Raw genomic sequence first — 23,057 nt, 5'->3', positions numbered from 1 at the left:
TTTTTGTTGTTGTTTTTTCCTTGCCATTTTAAAAATGTACTTTGTATTTTTCTTGCTCACATTTGTATCAAGGGCATGTCAATACTGTAGTAATATTCAGGTGAACCATGTGAAGTGACATTGTGTCAGAAAAACTTTCAAATATTAGCAAGTTCATGTAGTTCAATCTAATACAATGAATTTTACCCAAGTCTTATTTCTTAATATTAATGTATATCATTAAACATCCTGAGAAAACAAACTTTAACACTTGGTATTGCAAATCACATGCGATTATTACCAATTTTCACATTTAATTTGCTAAAGCTTAGGCAGAAGATTAAAGGGCATTCTCTTCATTAGGAAAATCTAAGGAACTTCCAAAAATGTAAGAAAATTGAATAGAGTGGGTCCTGCTCCAAATAATGGCATTTTTTCCTTTGTTTTTTTTTTTTGTTGTTGTTGTTTCTTTAGATTTATGCATTTAGGCTTAGAAAAACTGTATGAAATGCTGATTTTGCTTTTCTAACCTCCATGTAAAACACTATGATGAAAAACAAGTTTGCCCAACATTAACAGAATTTGACATTTTAAAATGGACATAGTATTTCCAAATGTGTTTCCTATATTTCCAAAATACTCTGTCATTTGTTTCAATTCAGACACATCTGATTATATTTACTCTTGAATAGTAGCATTCTGTTAATTTCTGTGATCACTGAGGCATAATTTTTAGTTCTTTATCAAAACCATAAGATCATAATGATCACATATTTAAGCAAGACAAAGAATACAAAGTGAAAAGAATAAAGAAAAGTACCCTGTGCTCATATATCAACCCCATTCTTTAGTGGGGTTTTGAGGTTTCCTTCGATTATTGTGTTGCCTTAGAATTTTTCCCTGTAAAATCTACCTGTTCCTCCTCTGCTCAGTTCTACATGATTTAAAAGCATGTCTTGATTCTAATAAAAATTGGAAATATGCGATGCCATATGTGTAAAGTTTAACCAAGAGTAAAGAACTTACTTCTAGACAGCTCACTTTGCCACGTGTAGTAGTCAGTTTTTAAAATCAGAATTTTTTGTAAAATGATTTTCATGATTCATGATGTGCACAAATGAACATAAAATGCACCTCTTACAACATGACTTGCTTTCCGTTTAGTTGGTGCTGAAGAACTAGAACTGCTGTGTGAGGAACACTTGAACCAGGGAAGGGGAGATGTTGTGTCTTTCTCTTTGTTCTTGTTGGTGCTCTGTGGCATCTGGGACACAGGCAGATGTAATTCAGTAGGAAGTATCTTATTGTTTGTTAGAGATCTGAGGTACTGTGACAAAAACGGGGAAATGCACCAGGAAATGCAGATGCACGGGTATTCCACTATCTACTCTAACACCTAAATAAACAGTAAACATTAAATAAAATAAACAGGGATCTATTTGAACAACATGTAACATCTGTTCAGGCTTGAACGGCTATCTACAGTGGTTATAAAACAGTATAACCGATCTTAAAGGTTTTTTGGCTCTACTCATAAGCAAGTTCAACTCAACTTTTCCCTTCAAATCAGCAAATAATTAAGGCCCAAGTGATATGTTTAACTCTGTAAGAGATAGTAGAGAAATATGATTTGATTCCTATGCTCCAGGTATTGGTAGCATTATTGAATATACATGTCATAATTATTTAAGCAAGTTATAAAGTAATAAAGTCAAGGACATAGCCCAAGCTAAAGTATGTATCATAAGGCGTGAGTGTAACTGAATCCTTGAAGAGGAGAAATCAATGTATAAAGGAGAAACTGAGAAGAATTTTACTTACATAGAGAGGGAAGACAAGTTGAATTTTGAAAATAATTAGAATATTGACAAGACCAGTAGCTAAACTTATTGTTTAATATGGTCCAGGAAATGTTCTAAATGATTTACTCATAGTAACTCATGTTATCATTATATGAGGAAGACACTATTATTATAATCATATCCTGATAGAGGAACAGAGGACCACAGCAGTTATACAACTTGCTCAGGTGAGATAGTTTGTAAATAGCCTAGTTGGAGTCCTTCCCTGATGGTTTAGCTCCAGAGTTTCTGCTCTTAACAGCTATACTGTCCAGCTGCTTAATGCTGGAAACATTTTCAAATGTAGAGTAACAGTGTTAGTGAAGGCAAAAAATTGTGTCAGAGGGATGTGTCTGGAGGATAACAAAGAGGTTGCCCTCCCCAAACAAAGGTGTCTTTGCTGACAAAGTATTTGGAGAGCAAAGTAGATGAAAGCTGTAAATTCCACTTTATTTTGTAGTCTTGGATTCCTGATAAATGAGCTTGAAATTTTCCAAAAACTAAATTGATGGATTTTGGTCTGGGATAACTCTTAATGTGGCAGGGTCAGTTGGAGACAAGGAAAACTAAAGAGATAAAAATGTATCAAAGAGATATTGTGTTAATCCTAGGTAGGCCAATTTAGAAACCCTACCCTTTATGTGACTTAGTGTGCCAGAGGAGAATATCCTAAACCCCTATCATCCTAGACCACCCACTTTGATTTGTCAACATCCAGTGTTGTGGACTGCATTTCCAGATATATGTATCTCTGGCTAATTACATACAATAATTGGTTAAGGAAGAATTTTCAGGAAGTTATGTATAATCCCACCATGGCAATAAAACCATGTCTCTGAGTTTCCACAATCCATAGGCTGGGATTCTCTCCCTGCACTTTCTTCCTACTCCACTGTTTCTGATAGCCCACAAACACTTTGATATAGCCTTAAACAAAATAAACCACCAAAATGTCAACTCTCTCCTCTATTGGGCCCTATTGACAGTGAATCTATGCCACCATTTTGACATCTATATTATACCATTTCCCACTTCAAATAAATGATTATTTTGTATCAAGGATCTATACATCACAAAAATGTCTAAGATCATCAGCAGAAGTGAGGTTAAAGGACAGAGTACTTATAAAATACCAATCCTTTGTGAGAAAATGTGGGAAAATATGCAAAACAATCCAAAAGTTAGGTCTCTAGTCCATACTTCTCTCCTGAGATTTGGCTTTTATACATACATCTATCTGATATATCCACAATGGAAGTATAGCAAGCGTCTTGCACTTCACATGACCCAACCGGATATATCCTAACTTTGTCTCCCAGGACCTGATCTTGCAATTTTCTGTGCCATGCTTAATGACAGCTACCTTCTTCCAGTTACTCATGGTAGCACTCTTAGTGTTATCCGTGAACTCTTTCTATCAACACCCACACAGTTGGTCTAGAAATTCTATAGGCTCTTCTACTTTAAGAGGGGATCTAGAATTCCATCCTGCTACCATTCCGATCAAACCTGAATCAACTTCAACGTAGATGAATACAGCTGGCTGTTAACAGGTTTCCCTGCTTCCTCTCCTGCCCTACACAGAGACTACTCAGTTCTTGTATCCTCAGGATATAAAATGTCCCTGGCACATGATAGGTATTCAATAAGTATGTGTTTAATAAATAAATGAAGGCAGAGGAGTCGTTCTCAGTGAAGTAGAGGGAAATGTGAATGACAGCATCTCTAGGAAGGCAAGGACTGTTTGAGGAAGGCTCTGCTTAACCGTGTTGAATGCTGCAGAGGAAGAAAAAGGAACAATGATGGAACTATTAGTGAGCTAGCAAACAGAAGTGTACTTCAGGAAGTAAATATTATAAAATGTGAATTATAGATGCTTCTAGCCATCCATGATGCATTCAGAAAAATGAAAACTGAGGAATCACTAGAAAGCAATTTGATCATTTCTTTTTAAAAATGAACTTCAGTATACTTCAAACCAGAATATTTTGAGATATAGAAGTCACTTTCAGAGGAAAATATAATGAAATCTTTTAACTTATGTTTCCATATAACTAAAATGCTATCTCATTTTAAGAATTTTTTTTTTTTACTTTTTAAGAGAATTCTGAGAAATTTGGAAATATTTTATTAATGAAAATCTCTAGTAGCTAATTTATCAGAATAATGTGCCTGTATGCATCTTATGATTGACATATTATTTAAAATATTAATTTGGAAAGAGTTGTATACTCATAAATGTATATATTGAGCTTATTGCTTGGTCAAAAATACAGGAGTGAAGATACTTATATGTTATAGTATATGTATTTAGTAATTACATGCTAAAGTTTTAAGTCAGTGCTGAATTGAATTTTATATTTTGACATGTAAGATATCCACTTATTTTCATGACTACATAAAAGTTGTTACTTTAAATATCAGAAACCATACTAACACATTCAGTGCTTTTTGGGAAATGCGGAACTTTGATGTTAGTAGGAATTCAGTAAATTATTTTTAAATTTCATCAGCAATGATGAACAATAAGTTTGATATTTCAGATATCACTATTCCCAACATTAGCCCTGTTCAGTTTCTTCAATATGTCCTTTGATATTTATGTAACTAGGTTGACCATTTAGGTAGACTTGCCCTATAATGAAACACTGTGTCAACAAACAAGTCATTTTACATTAAATGGAAGAACACTTAAATAATAGAAATCTACCTCTAATATTAGAGAAAAAAATAGTTAAATTAATTGTTACTTGAGAACTTCATCTCAACCTGATTAGTTGACTAATAGGTCCCTTGTTTGGTACCCTAGATAAATTGTAGTCTCTAGTTTCTTTTTTTAGTCTATTGAAGAATCAAATTCCACAATATTTGTATAAACAAATCTTTTGTAGGTTCAAATTATTTGTGTGTAATTCCCCTTTAATATTATTCCCTTTTAAAAGGATATTTTTCTATTGAAATCTTTATTTTTCTATCTCAAATGTAAGGCCTATATTGCCGTATCTATGTTATCAACTCCTTTTTTGTGTTTTTTTTTTTTTTTAAACTTTTATTTAATGCATATAAATTTCCAAAGTACGACTTATGGATTACAATGGCTTTCCCCCCATACCGTCCCTCCCACCCACAACCCTCCCCTTTCCCACTCCCTCTCCCCTTCCATTCACATCAAGATTCATTTTCGATTATCTTAATATACAGAAGATCAGCTTAGTATACATTAAGTATGGATTTCAACAGTTTGCTCCCACACAGAAACATAAAGTGAAAAATAATAGATGATTTTTTAAAATGATGATGAAATCAGAGCAGACCTATTGTCATGTTTAATCCCAGTGAGAGTCAAGTTGGGAATTGATAATTTTTTTTTTTTTTTTTTTTTTACAGAGGATCAGTTTAGTATGCATTAAGTAAAGATTTCAACAGTTTGCACCCCCATAGAAACACAAAGTGAAATATATTGTTTGAGTACTCGTTATAGCATTAAATCTCAATGTACAGCACATTAAGGATAGGGATCCTACATGAGGAGTAAGTGCACAGTGACTCCTGTTGTTGACTTTACCAATTGACACTCCTGTCTATGGCATCAGTAATCTCCCTATGCTCCAGTCATGAGTTTCCAAGGCTATGGAAGCCCTCTGAGTTCTCCGATTCTTATCTTGTTTAGACAAGGTCATAGTCAAAGTGGAGGTTCTCTCCTCCCTTCAGAGAAAGGTACCTCCTTCTTTGATGGCCTGTTCTTTCCACTGGGATCTCACTCGCAGAGATCTTTTGCCAGAGTGTCTTGGCTTTCCATGCCTGAAATACTCTCATGAGCTTTTCAGCCAGCTCCGAATGCCTTTAGGGCTGATTCTGAGGCCAGAGTGCTATTTAGGTCATCTGCCATTCTATGAGTCTGCTGAGATTCTCACTTCCCATGTTGGATCACTCTCCCCTTTATTTACTCCATCAGTTAGCGTTAGCAGGTACTAGACTTGTCTATGTGCTCCCTTTGACTCCCAGTCCCTTCACCATGACCAACTGTGAACTGAAACTGATCACCTGGAACAGTGAGATGGCATTGGTACATGCCACCTCAATGGGATTGAATTGGAATCCCCTGGTATGCTTCCAACTCCACCACTTGGGGCAAGTCAGCCTGAGCATGTCCCAAATTATACATCTCTTCCCTTGAGTTATACAAGTTTCATGTATTTCATATATACAGATGTAGGACCATAGTCACTTTCCCTCCTACCCTCCTTCCCACCCACACTCCAACCCTTCCTCCTCTTCCCTCTCACATTCCCACTCTTAATTTTCTTTCCGAGAAACCTTTTATTTAAGGTATACAAACTTCATGCATTTCATAAATACAACTTTGGGAACATAGTGATTCTTCCCAGTATACCCACCCTCTCACCTGCACTCCCATCCTTTTTCCTCCTCCATCTCCTATTCCCATTCTTATTTTACTAAGATCCATTTTCAATTAACTTCTTACACATAAGATTGATTCTATACTAAGTAAAGAGTTCAACACATACTATGAAAAAAACATGTTCCTCAACAGTCTAGACAAGGGCTATTTAAAGTTGATCTCTCTCTCTTTTTCTTTTTTCATCTGAGAGGAGGCTTGATCAGTTCTGTTGGTGTAGTCTCATGTTCACCTCCTCTCCTCCAAGGAGACCAATGCCTGGGCACTAGCCCCAGTAGGTACAAAATTCTGTGCTGCCACAAGAACCACACAAAGGATCCCAGCAGTCCTCTGTGTGAGCATGGATTCCACACACATGACCTTCACCAGACAATCAGGGAGCTCAGAGGATGTGGAGCCTCCCACAGTGACTGCCCAAAGTCCAGCCACACCCTGCTCCCTCCCATGAAGCCACAGTGTTTCACAGTCCCAGCAAAAAGGCTCCCGCAGTCACAAGCACCCAATCCTGCTGTCAATTCTCCCAGCCAGACTTGGGTGTCTCCTCTTGGCTGGTTGCTGGGTGCACAGACAGAAGCTAGCACAGCTGTTACATACGTCCAAAATGGTACCCACTGTCTCTCAGCTAGCTACCGATGCCGTTGTCAGGTGGTCGGGGAGAGAGAAGCATGCCCCCTTTCTTTTCCTCTATTTTGGCAGGTACACTGTCCCCCACAAGGCTCCAAGCCAGACTCATACCAGGCTCTCCCAGCAGCATTACTGCCAATGAATTGGTGCCGCAGTTTGGCCTCACCTCACTTTCCAAAGCTGGTGCTGAGGCTCTTGGATTCTGGGGTCCTGAGTTGTGTGCATCCACACCCTCCATGTAGATCCATGGTGTCCCTCTAATTTGTGTAGAGTTTCCTCTGAAGTTTTCTCCCTAACTCTTCTTGAGATTGTACTCTTTCCACTTTGTTGTTGTTGTTGTTAACTATCTTCCCCTAGACTAGAGCAGTAAGCTCTCCCTAGTCTACCATCTTGGAATCCCCTCTCACCATACACTAAGTAAAAGAGTTCAACAAGTAGTAGGAAGAGAGAAGGAGGAAAAAAAATTCTTCCTCAACAGAAGAGATAAGGGCTATAAGCAATTATCTATTCTCAGAATGTCTGTTTCACTCCAATAGATTACATTTCAGGTACTCTGTTACCTCAGATCAGGGAAAACATAGGATATCTTTCTTTCTGGGACTGGCTTATTTCACTAAGTATAATGTTTCTAGTCGCATTCATCTTGTTGCAAAAGTTAAGATTTCATTTTTTTTATACATCAGTAGTACTCCGTAGTCTTCATGTGCCATAATTTCCTTCTCCAATCAACAGTTGGGTTGAATCCATACCTCAGCTATTATTAATGGTTCTGCAATGAACACAGGAGTGCACATAACTCTTTCATGTGCTGATTTCTTTTGGTTTGGGTAAATTCCCAGGAGTGGGGTGGCTGGATCATATGATAGGTCTATATTCAGATTTCTGAGGTATCTCCATACTGTCTTCCACAGTAGCTGCACCAGTTTACATTCCCACCAACAGAGGACTAGGGTACCTCTTACCCACATCCTTGCCAGCATTTGTTGTTTGTTAATTTGTGTATGAGAGCCATTCTAACTGGAGTGAGGTGAACTGTCACCATGATTTTGATTTGAATTTCCCTGATGGTTAGTGCTCCTGAGCATTCTTTCAAGTGACTGTTGGCCATTTAAATTTCCTCTCTTGAAAAATGACTATTAAAGTCCTTTGCACGTTCCTTAACTGGATTGTTTGTTTTGTTGTTGTTGAATTTCTTGAGCTCTTTATAGATTCAGGATGTTAACCCTTTATCAGTTGTATAGTTTACAAAGATTTTCACCTATTCTGTTGGTTGCTTCTTTATTTGCTAAGTGTTTCTTTTGCAGTGCAGAAGCTTCTCTACTTGATGTAATCCTGTTTGTCAATTGTAGCTTTAATTATCTGTGCTTTGGTGTGTTTTCCAAGTTGTTGTCTATGCCAATGTATTGTAGAGTTTCCCCCGATGTTCTCTAGTAATTTGATGGTATTGGGTCAGAAATGTAGTTCTTTAATCCATTTTGAGTAGATTTTTGTGTAAGATGTAAGGAATGGGTCCAGATTCATACTTCTGCTCATGGAGAGCCAGTTTCCCCAGAACCATTTGTTAAACAGAGTGTCATTCCTCCATGGATTTTTAGCTCCTTTGTCAAAAATATATCAACTCAGGGCCAGCGCCATGGCTCACTTGGTTAATCTTCCGCTTGCAGCGCCGGCATCCCATATGAGTGCCGGGTTCTAATCCCGGTTGCTCCTCTTCCAGTCCAGCTCTCTGCTGTGGCCTGAGAGGGCAGTGGGGGATGGCCCAAGTACTTGGGCCCCTGAACCCACATGGGAGACCAGGAAGACACACCTGGCTCCTGGCTTAGGATCGGTGCAGCGCCGGCTGTGGCGGCCATTTGGGGACTGAACCAACAGAAGGAAGACCTTTCTCTCTGTCTCTCTCTCTCTCACTGTCAATAACTCTACCTGTCAAATAAATAAAAAAAATCAACTCATTTTTAAACAACAAGCTTTTCAAATAGAAATATGAATTGAAACAATATGGTTCATAAATTTCTGTGTTTCCTTACTTCAGAGAGTGTCGCTCCCCCTCTTCGTGGAGGAACAACACAGGACCCTGTGCTGTTCTTTCGTCTGCTCGGCCCTTCCCGGGTTTGCTGCTGGTTCTTCCCGGGTTGGCTACCGACCCTTCCACCTCCGTGGAAGGGCGGTTCCCCCTGCCACTTTCCCCACTTCCGCGGGGGAGCGGCACACCGCCGGCCGGCTCTCTTGGGGGCTGCTCAGATGTTCCTCAGGTGTTCCTGGTGCATGTTGTCTCTCTCCTCCTTTATAGTCCTCTTCCACCAATCCCAGCTCTGCTACCCACACGCCGAGTACGCTGCTCTCCTCCAATCAGGAGCAGGTCCTACAGTTTATTGGTTGAACTGGAGGCAGCTGTGTAGAAGCTGTTTCTCCTCTCCCAGCGCCATATTGTGGGAAAGCAGATGCATAGAATAAGTTAATTCGAGTAACAGTCTATTCCGAGTTGCTCCCAGTTGCTCCCCACAAGAGAGTTATGGCATATTCCAGTTGTGAACACTATATATAGTATACACCACTATATAATTTTTCTGTATTCATAATTCATAAATCAGGATTGTGTTTAACTAGCTTGATACTGTAGACTAGCATTGCAATGATGGTATTTTTAAATACGTAACATATAAATTACAGTATAAATGCATTCCAGAAGTTAAAATATCTTATTTATATATTTAAAATTTTCTTTTGTAGAAAGACTGTCTAAAACATATTACAGATTTCCGTGGGGGCAAGTATGAGAGGCCAATTTAGAGGCACTTGTCAGCTTTGAGATGGGAGTTGACTAAAAAGTGGGTACTTTATCGTTTTGACATCATATTTTCAGATAAGATTAAATATTCAGGAAGAGAAATGGATATACTATATTCTGTACTAATCCTAAAAAGTTTTCTATCTTCATGGTAACTATAGGAAGTTCAGTTTTATTTTTAGAGGGTCAAAATATAAAGATCATTTATTTCTAGACAAACTAAAATAAAATAGTAGAACTCTAAGAGAGCTCATCTCTGGCTTTAAACTATGGGAAGTTCTACTAAATTTTCTTTGGCACATATACCATTTTTCTGTGTGCAATGCCTGAGTAAGAGTATGTTCAGGAACTTAAAAAGGATTTCCTGGATTCCAGCCAGTTTTGACAGCATTCTCTGAGAATGCACCAAGGATCTACTATCTAGGTATCCAGGGAGTATGACATCCCCTGCCCTAGTTTTTGCTTTTCTCATTTAAGATAGAAAACTTTCTTGCCTTTGCAAAATGCTGCCCAGTATTGCTAAATCCACTCCTAACTCAATTTTGAGCAATTTCACTGCTTTCCAGAAAATCAGCTCTCCAGAGACTCAGATTAAAATCTGGAGGTTTTGCAAGTTCAAATTCTCAGTATTTTTGTCTGTGTCTGTGTGATATTCATGCACATGTGCACTGACAAAAATCCCACATCAAAACTATAGCTAGATGACTTTCATATTCTGATGGGGAAGATATTCCTTTCCTTCTCTTAAATTTGTCCTCCATAGATGTGGTCAGCTGTAGATTGTAAACATTTGGGTTCCCATTGAATTGTAAACTATGGCTGGTTCCCCAGTGTGAATTTGACTACTGAGCCAGTCACTCTGCTGACTGATTGAAGTCAACTGGAGAACTTATAAGAGATATAGATCTTTGCCTTTGGACTTGCAGCCAAGCAGAAATGGAATCTATGACTTGAATCAGATCAAATTCTGATGAGGTCAGGCTTCCCAAGGCAAGTGAATTATCAGAAGCAGCAAAGAAGTCATGTTGGCACAATGTTTCTGGCACCTAACCTAATCTACCTCTTGGGATAGCCTTTAACATTCCATTCTAGGCCCCAGGCTTAGAGACAACTGAAGACAGTAATAAAATTTTGGGTTAATAAAGTAAAAAAATATCAAGAGCAACTTCAATCCAGTGGTTTTTAGAGCTTTGAGAATATATATCAAATTCACATATCTTTTTAAAAGTTTGAGTAATAACAATTTTTTTCAGTATTAATTTTTTTTTTCCAACAAACAGGTGTCTGAAGTCAAATACAGGAAACTGCAATGTAGTTTAAGCTACTTTCTATTTTATCATGAGAGGATGACAGTGAAAGTCTGTCTTGTGTGTGTGTGTGTGTGTGTGTGTATTCTATTTTAACATGCTGAAATTGTTCTTGATAAGGTCACCATTAAACTCTTAAATTGACAAAGTTGAATTTTATTCCTCCTGGTCCTATTTTCATTTGACTTGTTCGCAGCTCCCTCCTCCTACCTGATTTTTTTTTGTCTTTAGGTTTGGAAAAACTTTTCTTTTCCTCCTAGCTTTTTATTTTCAAAGATTTATTTATTGTATTTATTTGAAAGGCAGAGTTGGGCCAAAGCCAAGGGCCAAGCACTGGGGCATCTTATGCTGCTTTCCCAGGCGCATTATCAGGGAACTGGCTTAACCCAATATTATCATAACATCCTCCCCTTCCCCGTGAGGTTTGACAGCAGTGATTCTTTGGGCATAGTTAGCTCCAGCCACTGTCCCTAATTTCCAGAAAGTTACCACCAAGGAAACTTTCTGCTCACTCTTTTCACTCTAATAACCTTCCTGGATCAGTTTGACAATCTCTCATGCTATTGAAATATATGTAGTCTGATGATAACCAATCCTAGATATAAAACTGGTAGAAGACAGTTTTAACCTATATTCCTCCAGATGAACAAATTCACAGGATAATCTGTGTTGGCATGTCCACCTTTTCCTCAGATGGTAACTACCTGACCTGTCAGACAAGTACTTTTACCAGACTTAAATTGAGATCCTGAACAGAAAATAATGAAGGCTACCCATTATATGGTAGACATGAACTTAAAGATAATTTTAAATTTTATAAAAACTCTTTCTCCCATAGAAATTCATTCACATCATCCATAACCATTGTATTCTACCCTTTCTCTAGCCTGATATGCAAAGCCTAGTAAGAAAGTAACTTTTTTCTCACTTAGGTTCCCATTGTGAACATTTACTTTTACTTTTTACAACTGGCATTATTTATACCCTCACCAACTTGTACAGCTTAGTCCTTGCCTAAGGATAATTCTTTTGCACCATAGATAGGAATTCTTAGAATGAGACAGAAAACTCTCTTGAACTCCTCCCATAACCACTCTACTTCTGAATAGTATGATGCATGGAGTTTTCTTCAAAATCAGTCTCCTGGAAGTTATCAGGCCTGCAATAGACACTACTTATTGACTCTAGTCTCTAATTCCTACATGATTAAAATACTTCCCAATTTTATCTGAAAATAGTCAAGAACATTCCATTTATTGATATTGAATAAGATTTATATCTCTATTTATCTGTACAGGGTATGTAAGATCCCTGGATCAGAGAATAGATCATTAGACTTCTAAGAGCATCTTAGGGGCATATGTTTATCTGTGAGTGTAGGAGTTGCAGCACAGGAGATTTAAATGCAACTCTCAGAAGTTACATAACTCAAATACCACTTATACCAGGGAGAAAGAGAAGGAGAAAGGAGGAGAGGAAGAGGGAGAGAGAGAGAGAGATTGAGAGAGATTGATTTTGATGATTGTCATATTCTTGATTCACTGCTCAAATGCCTGTAACAGCTGGGGCTGGACCAGGCTGAAGCTGGGAGCCAAGAACTCAGCTCAGGTCTCCCACATGGGTGGCAGAGTCATGATTTCCTGGGCCATCACCATAGCTTCCCAAGATGTACATTAGCAGGATACTGGAATGGGGAGCAGAGCCAGGACTCAAACCCTGGGTCTCTGAGAATTTGAGCATCCCAAGAGACATTTTAACTGATGCACCAAACTGAGACCTTCCTTTATTTTTTAAATATTTTAAATTAATATAAATGGAACAAATTCATCTATATGGTTTTAAGAACATAATGATACTTGCCACCTTTTCTTCATTTACTCCCACCCTCCTCCCCCTCCTGCATTTCTTACTTTTCTTTTAATTTTGCGATGACATTATCACTTTTCTTTATAATCATCATAAGCTTAACCACCCACTAAATAAAGAATTCAACAGGTAGTAAGTAGAAAAACCACTGTTTCTCAAGAGTATAGACAGTGGCTATAAAAAATAATCAAATCTCAAAACAAAATTGATCAAATGAAACAAGCAGTGGGAGAGGACCCCATCCCCTAATTACCTTCACAGGATTAAACCAAAAGACCAGTAGACAACATTTTACAATATTTCTATCCAGTCATCAGTTAATGGACATCTAAGTTGGTTCCGATTCTTAGTTATCATGAGTTGAACTAGTATAAACGTGGGATACAGATAATTCTTTCATAATCTCATTTCATTTTCTTTGGGTAAATTCCAAGGAGTAGAATGGCTGGGTAATATAGATCTATTTTTACTTTTCTGAGGAATTTTCTTGATCTCTTCTGAAATGTTTGTACTAGTTTACATTCCTACTAACAGTGTATTATGGTACCTTTTTCTTCACATGGTCACCATAATGTGTTATTTACTGATTGACACCTACCCTTCTTTAGCCATACAGTAAATGAATTCTGTCAAGTCACTTTCTTAATCTTCTTTTTCAACATATACCTCTAGGGAAAGTATTTTTAGCACAGAGAGCAAAAAACACCAAAACTTTGGAGCAAGGGTATCATTGGCATACTTAAAGAACAGAAAGTCTAATTAGCCTGAAATGTTATGTATTAGGTGGAAACTGTGAAGAGATACGATTCAAATCATAAGTAACATACAGTGAAGTTAGATGGGATTTCATAGGCCATAGTAAAGATTATAGGTTTGATAACGAGCCATTGATGGGTTTTGAGAAGAGGAATTGTAATATGATCTGATTTATGTTTAAAAAGATACTTGTTGGTTGAGAGAAGGGCTAGACTGAAAGAAAGAGGGTCACATAGATCGATATTGCAAAAATCCAGGTGAGAGAGAATTATAGACAATATTAGAGTTTTAGTTAAGGGAGGTTGTGAGAAAGGGTCAAATTCTGCATGTGTTATGGGAGCAAAGTCAGTGAGATTGCCAACAATGTTAATACTAGATACTAAAAAAGCTGTGGATTATTCTAATGTAATCAAGTTGAGCAATTACAACTTGATATGGCATTTATTGAAATGGATGAAACTATGGGAGGAGAAAGATGGTGGTATGCAGTTTGGAAATTTTGGGGCCATATGAGTTTGAGATATTTTTGAGACATCTAATGATTGAGAAAGTAACTTGGATTTGTTAGTCTGATATTCAGAGACATATGGACTAGAAATAAAATTTTGAGTCTTTTATAGAGTATATTTGAAGCCATGATATAAAATGAGATGAATTATGGACAGAGAAGGAAAGAAGAGCAATTGTTGAGCCAGAACCCCCCAGTATTGATATCAGTAAGAGGAGAAAGATCCAGAAAAGAAGAGTAAAAGACAGGGGGCACTAATGTAGAAGAAAATTTATAAGAGTTTGGGTTATGGAAGTCCAATGAAGGCAAAAATGTTAAAATGTAGTGATTGATAAACTTTCATTATGAGATTTGTGAATTGCCTGAAGATTTGGGCATGTTCAGGTCAATGGACTTCAGGATTAATAACTTTAAAAGTCAACAATTAAGAACTACAAGATTATTAGTTGCTTCTGGATTATGTATGTTTATTTTTCCTCTTCTACAGACAGCTGATTCATTTCTTCTTGTTAAAAAATTTTAATATTTCAGAATATAAAAGAATGTATGCAACAAATCTCAGGTCGGATTGATGTAATTCACAACAAGAAGGCAGCAGCATTGCAAAGTGCTACAGCTGCGGAACGGGTGAAGCTACAGGAAGCTCTGGCCCAGCTTGATTCACAATGGGAAAAAGTTAACAAAATGTACAAGGACCGACAAGGGTAGGTAATACTTTCATTTTACTGAATGATTATACCTATTTTCAGGCAACTCTATAATTTATTTCATCATGCTCCTTGGGAAAAAGACAGATAGGGAGGATATGAGAGAATTGTTATTGGAAAAAGGTAAGTAAAGAACAAATAATCGTGAACATTTCGGACTAATAAACTGAATTATAGGAATTAGTCTGTACTGACATTAGCTTTGTGTTGGACTGTTACATCATCCTGTCATCTTTCAGGTAACAGGAAAGCAAGTTTGGTCATTTGATGGAGGTGGGATAAATAGTTGTATAAAATGAATTGTGTATCTTTTTCATTTTTATTCACATCTCATATTAGTGTCATATAGTCATCACTACTAATAACCCAGATCCAGATTCCCCTATTTTCTTTTTACCCAAACACCCTCTAGCTCTGCTATTCCTTCTAGCCACTAGCAGAAACCATCCTGTTTTCAGATGGAGTTTTTTTTTAAGGTCCCACATATGAAGGAGAATACTGTTAGTGACATATATGTCCTGTATATTTAAAGTAGCTGCACACCTTGGTTAATACATTTAAAGTATTACTTACCACCAAAATTTCATTTTCAGATTTGTATATTGGAGACTTGTATTTTATATTTTTCAATATCCCCACCCCCAACTTTCTTTGTTTATTTTTTGTTGCTGTGGAGAATTTCTTAAGGTAATTTAAAATCCTTTTTATTGCATACCTTAACTAAAATATTTATCTTTTGATTTAATTTCTCTTGTTTCTGGCAACTCTGTAATTTATTTCATCATTCTCTGTGGGAAAAAGGGAAGAAGTGAGAGAATTACTAGCATTAATTTCTATTCTTTCCAATAATTGTCCTTGCTTTGTTCCCAATTTTCTTTCATTCAGGCTTATTTCTCTAAAGTGTAGGAATTTCGGTTTTACAATCTCATTTCCACGTGAATGAAATCCAAATGTATTAATGAACTACAATGCCTTCACATGGCCCCAGCTCCTCTAGTTAGCCTCACTGCTTAGGACTTCCTGCCCGCCCTTCATACCCTGCAAGTTCTTCTCTAGCAATATTAAATTGAGTTGCATATCCCCAAGTGCTATTTGTCCCCTCTGGACTACCTGTTGTTCAGGTCTCACCGGAAATGGGATATTATTGTTAAAAGCCTGAAACTACTAGTTGATCAGAACATTTGGAAACTTAGATATTGTTTTACCATGAAAAGTAAAATAACACCAATAAATAATTTATGCATTTGCAAATGTTTCCAGACTTGGTGGCTAGCCTACAGAGTAGGTACTCTGATGTGAATTTCTCCTACAACTTACCACATAGTTATCACTTTTTTTTTCTTACTTTTCTGCCTCCTAAACACAAAATCTTTAAAGAAAATGCCTGTGTTTTATTTTGTCTGATGTGGTGAGGACTAGTAAGGTGTTGAATACAAAGTGGGTGTTTGTTAGATTTGGACACAAGCCTCCTCTGTGAAACCTGAGAATATTTCTCCCGTGGATGGTCTCATAAGTTTATCTCCGCTTACTTGTAAACAGCTGGACCCAGATTGCCTGAAGATAATCTTTATAAAAGAAAAGAAACTCAGCAGCACTGATAATATAATGCGAAAGACAACCTTGAACTTATACTTACCACCATGCCACACTTTTTCTCAGTATCTCACATTGAGATAAAAAGAGGGAGAAACCTCAAAAATCAAAAAGTGTTAGCTGTACTTCACTCAGCACAAGGTAGGAGGTGCCTGTAGATGCACAGCATCCACTGGTTACCCAATAAATGCCCAAGATAATTGAGTTTTGAGCATCTGCAGGCTACTGCAGAGGCATAAATGTCACCAGCCTCTTTTGCCCTGCTCATTCCACCAGTGGAATGTTCTTGTCTCTCTTGTGTTATTTCCTTCGTGAGTTAGTGTTTTCTCCCAGCATTGCAGGCCACCCACACTATCCCCGAATTACACTTTCTGGTTTGTGAGGCTTCTTCCTCTCTTCACTTGCAGCTTGACTAGTAAAGCCGGTAGACCTTCAACCCTAGTCTTAAAAAGAAAGCAGAAACCCTCTTGCCATTCCAAGGAGAGAGTAGCTGAAATCCTACCCCAAGTATGAAGACTTAATATTTCTTTTGTTTTTAAATTTTAATTGACACATAGTTATTGTAAGTATTTATGGACTTTTCCTGATTCTGGAAAAGTAAGGAAAATAAGAGAGCATTTCTAACCTTAGTAGATTCATTACTTCCTTACCCAGAGTCTGAAAGAGATTCTAATTTCATGTGAATTGCTCAGGGACTTTTCAATTTCCTGTGACTTTTTGTGTAAAGTAAAACTGTCTTAAGTAATTGCTTATGAGTATAGGCTCTAGAGTCCAGCCTGTCTTGGAATTATGACTTAACTGGTGACTGTCTATGTGTCCTAGAGCAATTTTCTTCACTCTTATGCCCCGCAAGCTTCTTATCTGTAAAACAAAATAAGAACAGTGTCTAAGTTATAAGGTTGTTATGAGGATTAGGTGATGTAATTCATGTAGAGTACTAATGGGTTGCTAACACGTATGTGATAATGGCTCAGTTAATGTTGGCTATTTTGATGATGAAAGCGATGGTCTTAAGGCTTTGGTAATTCATTCTTACACTCTTTCAAATTTCCCTGAGCACCACAGGGAGATGAATCACACTCAGTCTTCACTTTTAAGAATTTACTGGACAGCAAGGCGGTAAAATAAGAGTTGATAAATGTAAGCTATGCAAAGGGCAAGAACACATTCCTGGGGAATGGAATGGAAACATCTTTTTCTGACTCAGGGAAAAATTAGCCTATGTATTATTCCAGGGTCTGAGTTAAAATAACAGAAAGTGACTCTGGCTACCTTAGTTAAAATTACATAATTTACTGGGAGGATATTGGATGCCTCATGAAATAGAAATTATGAGATCCAGATTTAACAATGGTTAGAAACTATCAAGGAAAACCAAACTAGACATGTAGAAACCAACCCAGCATCAATACTCAGGTAGATCTGAATTATATACTTCCATCATGGCCACGGTCCACTGCTACCCCAGGGTCACTATTGCCATAGGACTTTGCTTACTATTACCACTGCCAAAAAGTATTTAACTGACTACTTTTGTGTCACTCATGCTTTGATTAAAGTCTTGTAGAAGCATCTAGTAATGCAGAGATTGGGTTTTTTGTCTGAAAAGGGCTGGTTAGTAAATGTTTCAGTCTCTTGCCGCTAATCAACTGCTATCTGAGGGTGAAAGAGACTGTAGATAATACATGATGTACAGGCATGGCTTGTCTCAATGAAACTGTTTACCACAATAGATGGCAGACTGCATTTTTTTAAAGATTTATTTATTTTATTTGAGAGGCACAGTTCCAGAGAGAGGGAGAGACAGAGACAAAGAATAAGATCTTCCATCCACTGGTTCACTCCCCAAATGTCCATAATGGCTGGGGCTGGACCTGGCCAGAGCCAGGAGCCAGAAGCTTTATCAGGGTCTTCCACGTGGGTACAGGGACTCAAGCACTTGGGTCATCCTCTGCTGCTTTCTGGGGCACCTTAGCAGGGATCTGGATTGAAGTGCCGCAGCCAGGATATAAACTGGCACCCATATAAAATGCAGGTATCACAGGCAGGGGTTTAACTCACTATACCACAATGCCAGCCCCACAGGCTGCGCTTTGATGGAGAACCGTAATTAATCACTCTTGTTATAAGGCAGGCTTAGGTCACAGGACTAGATCCTAACTTACAAGAGACTAGGAAAATAAATAGCTAGAATTGGGTCTATATTGCAATGGCAGTCAGAACGCTGTGTCTCATCAAGGCCCATACACTGGCAGATTCTTAAACATTTGGAGAGATTTAGAAGGTATGCATTCACAGATAGACAAATGCCCAGTACAGCCTTCACATTGGAGTCTTAACAAAAATCTGCTGGTTTTTTGAATAAGCCAACTTGATTTTAAATCAAAATACTCTGAAGCAGAAAGAAGGGATATATGGGTACTTTCTCATTTATGATCCACAGATGATTATGTATTAATCAGATACTACCACAGTAATGCTGTAGTATTAGTTACCACAAAACTTGATGAATTAAAATAGTGATATTTAGGTTGCTTATTGTTTATCTGGTCCAGTCTGGGCTTGTCTCAGAAGCTCTCTTTAATATGTAAATTTTGTTGAGCTGGCCTCCAGAATGCATTGGGATTGAGGTCTGCTACATATAGCTTTACTCAGGGCCTAAAATGAAGGGTCAGTGGCATAGTCTACTCAAAATTGATAACCGGAGCAAAAACCAAGCCGAACTTCCCAAGGGAATTGTGCCCTATGCTGGTCCTGTCAAGTCAACTGGAATTCCTTTGACCAAAGCCAATCACATGGCCAAGACTTTTATCAATATAATGGAGAAGTGATTTCCTACAGTGCAAAGGGAAAGACATGAATATTTTCTGAATAACAATCCAAAATGTTAGAGATAGTTAACAATCAATAATAAAGGCTATTTTAATCATTTATTTGTTTTGAAGGGCAGAGGGACAGATGCAGAGATAGAGAAAGAGATCCTCCATGCACTGATTGACCCCCAAATGCCCACAACAACAGGGGCAAGGCCAGCCTAAAACCAGTAGCCTGCAACTCAATCTGGGTACCTCTCACAAGAGTGGCAGGTGCACAACTACTTAAGCCATCAATGCTGCTTCCCAGGGTGCACATTAGCAGGAAGCCTGGGTGGAGTAGAGAGAGGGGCCAGGACTCAAACCAAGGTTTTCACATACAGAATGTGGGGATACCAACCAGGGTCTTAACCACCATGCCAAAACCCACCCCAGTAATACATTTTTGCAAGAAAACTAATTTTAGTTTCTTCATTTTGCAGGGAATAAAACTAAATCCTCAAGATATTATGTGACTTGTCCAAACAAGAGGAAATAGACAATCTGAATATATTTTATCATATTTAGCTCTAACAGATTTCCATATTTTAATCATAGTAAGTTACAAAATTAGAAAAAAATACATTATATTCTCAACATTCCCAAAGTATAAATTCTGAGACCATCATCAATCACTAAATTTATGAATATTATAATGGCAAAACTCACTTTTATTAAATGTCATGAAGTAAAACAAGTATTACTCTTTAGGTGAGGGCAAAAGGGAAATTAAAATCCATTCTGCCTTCTGACTGTTCACTCACTATCTAGGAGACTGTGTCCATATCTGTCTTCCCAGCATATATAATTTCAATATGTCTCTCGGCACAGTCACAGATCTACAAAATATTAAAGGCAACTCCATTTCATGGATATTCTTATTTTCACATGTAATCAACATTTAAGGCACAAACAGCAGGAACTTGTGAATAGATATACATATATGTAAGAGAAATATTTACCTTCATGGAAAATTAACATCATTACTAAATTATTCTCACATTTTCATCTATTTCTTGGTAAACTGCTCACTGCTTATAACATACCACTGCAGCAAACATGTAAAAGTAAAGAATTCAAAGAAAATCTATCTAGTATTCAAGAGAAAAAGCACTTTCCTTCTTTCAACAAAAATTTAAGAAAGGCCTGTTACATGTCAGCTGTGCTCTGCTGTCTTTACTTTCTTTCTGATAGTGAGTTTACTATCCTTAAAGCCATAATGAATGTGTCCCATTTTAAGAGAATTACTCCCCAGAGCCTAAAAGGATAGTAGAGTTCAAATTAGATAATAGATGTGACAGCAAGCACTGCAAATTACTACACAGCCATAAGATGACATTATTTTGTAATACAAATTTCTTGTCTAACATCACAAAAGGGGTGTTTTAAAATCAGTAGTTCTCATTGGAATTCGATTTATTTCATTTATTCAGATACTTTTGTGGCTCTCTCCTTTATATCAGCTATTAAATTCAAGATAATTCTGAGCTTCAGATAAGATCGAAAGATGAGATCAAGTGTATTGAATCCTATAGTAATGAATGTTTAGAGTTGAAAAAAATTTAAAAAAATGATAAGGAGAATAGTGTAATGGCCTTTTTAAAAATCTATTTCTATTGGGGTGGTGTAGTGGGTTAAGCCACCACCTGCAATTCTGGCATCCCATATGGGTGCCAGTTTGAGTCCTGGCTGCTCAACTTCTGATCTAGATCCCTAATGGTGTGCCTGGGAAAGCAGAGGAAGATGGCTCAAGTCACAGAGACCCTGCACCCACATGGGAGAAAAGGATGAAACTCCTGGCTCCTGGGTTTGGCCTGGCCCAGTTCCGGCTTTTGGAGCCCTTTGGGGAGTGAACCAGCAGATGAAAAACCTCTCAGTCTTTCTCTCTCCCTCCTTCCCCATGGCCCCGTGACTCTGTCTTTCCAATAAAATAAATGAATCTTTACAAATCAGTTCTACCAATGATACTTGACAACATAAATGAAATATTGACAAAAATTATGAGCTCTGTGTTATATAAAATAAGTCAGACATAAGAAGATATATATTTTATGATTCCATTTTTATACAACTCAGAAAGGCATATTGGGAGGTCCAGGTCAGGTGGTTAACTTTGTGATGAGTTTTGATTAACAGGGGCGGGAACGTGTTTCTACAGTATGAATAATATCTTGGTTTTTGTTCTGGCTGTTAGATGCATTGATGTTTTACCTTTAAGAAGGTTCATGGAACTGTGTGCTTGTGATATATGTACTTTGTTTAAATGCTGCTCTAAAATTAAATTTACAGTGAAATTTTATATGTAATAACTACTTTTAAGTATAGGAAGAACATAAATAAGAATATTTTGAGAAAAATAATGAATTTATTTGTAGGAAAAGCATACTGCATGTTCTATTTTGGGCATTCCACCATGGACCCCTGAGCACTTTATCAGTGCCCAATACAGAATCTCAGTAAGTCTGAGAGCACCACTGCTTTACAGGATCATCATCATTCTGGGATCACAATGCCATGTCAATGAGAAGCTGAAGGTGGGAAAGCTGAAAGCTGCTTCCCAAGACATCTCTCCATTATTTGGTTTCCTCAGTGCCACGCCCACAGTGTTAAAGCATTTATGGACTCTATCTAATATTTTTACCGAGTGAAAGAAAGACAACAAAAGAAAGAAAAAGAGGGAAAGCAGGAGAAGAAACAAAATAATTCTGTTTTAAGGAGAAAGTGCCTCCCTCAGTTATCTCTATGTTCAAACTCTAGGGAACTAGCAAATAATCCTGAAAGGCTCCTCCTAATGCAAACATTCCATAAGCATTTGCTATTTCAGTGTAATTTTTTCTATTGGTCATTCACTAATTCTTTTTATTTCCTGTCAAGGTGAGTGGAATAACCCCACAGTGTCCACAGAGGGAAAGAGTAATACACTAAACCTCATGTCATCACCATACAGTTGTACCCTTTAACGTATGAGCTGTAGAGGCACAGATGCATAATCTGGGAGCTTTTCCAGAATTGTTTGTTCCTAAATGAGACATTCAGCTATAGCAGCATCAGCAGCCTCTTCTATTTGTCACAATGCCATATGTAGTTGGGAATATGCAGGATACGTACATACAGAATGCTGTCAACTCAGGAAAGATTAACATTGCACTATTAGAATTAGTCTCTACCAAATTTGGAGATTTAAATGCAAGATTGAGTTTTCATCCTTTTCTGAAGTAGAAGTGTAAGTAGTAATTAGTTCCATTAGTTTCTGAACCTTGGTAGAATTAAGAAGAAAGGGCTAGGAAAAAATCATGTTCTGAATATGGAAAAGTTTACATTTCATTCCAAAATCATTATTTTACTGTCTGGATGAAAGAAATACTATGTATTCAATAATGGGGACTATGTAGAGAGATGTAATACGTAGGGAAAGATGTGATGTTTTCTGTTTATGTCCTACTCTTTTGACTGTTGAGACCACCATGTAGGAAAAGGCTTCTCTTTATTTGTTTTTAGCAAAAGTTCCCTTTTTGAAAATAATTTTTATTAAACAACTAATTAAAGAGAACTTATCACCACAGATATGGGAGGATATATTCTTATAAACAGAGACATAGACAAATTCACCTAACCACTGAAATTATTTAAAAATCTATTTTTAACCTTCATGGTTCCCCCCCCCCCCAATAAATATCTTCTTTGCTATCTGCTGCCTTATATTGGTCTAATTGACAGGTAGTATTTTATGGTCCTAGATGACACAAAACACCTCAATTTTGTTTGCTTGTATAATGTCTGGTATAATGCACGTGGATAATCAATATTACTTAATGA

At 37.4% G+C, this 23,057-nt stretch overlaps 1 protein-coding gene across 14 annotated transcripts in view; it reads left to right on the top strand.

The window, feature by feature from the left end:
- Positions 1–23,057, top strand: part of DMD (dystrophin) — a 2,249,390-nt gene that overhangs the window by 1,049,573 nt on the left and 1,176,760 nt on the right. For all 14 annotated transcript variants that reach the window (XM_070067426.2, XM_051827673.3, XM_070067427.2 and 11 more), the window contains one exon: positions 14,621–14,793. In XM_070067426.2, the coding sequence (XP_069923527.2) occupies positions 14,621–14,793 (173 nt within the window). The remainder of the gene's footprint in view (positions 1–14,620; positions 14,794–23,057) is intronic.

Source organism: Oryctolagus cuniculus, chromosome X (genome assembly GCF_051225735.1).
Source record: "Oryctolagus cuniculus isolate XC-2025 breed Fujian yellow rabbit chromosome X, ASM5122573v1, whole genome shotgun sequence".
Taxonomy (NCBI): domain Eukaryota; kingdom Metazoa; phylum Chordata; class Mammalia; order Lagomorpha; family Leporidae; genus Oryctolagus; species Oryctolagus cuniculus.
This window is presented reverse-complemented; position numbering and strand designations above follow the sequence as displayed.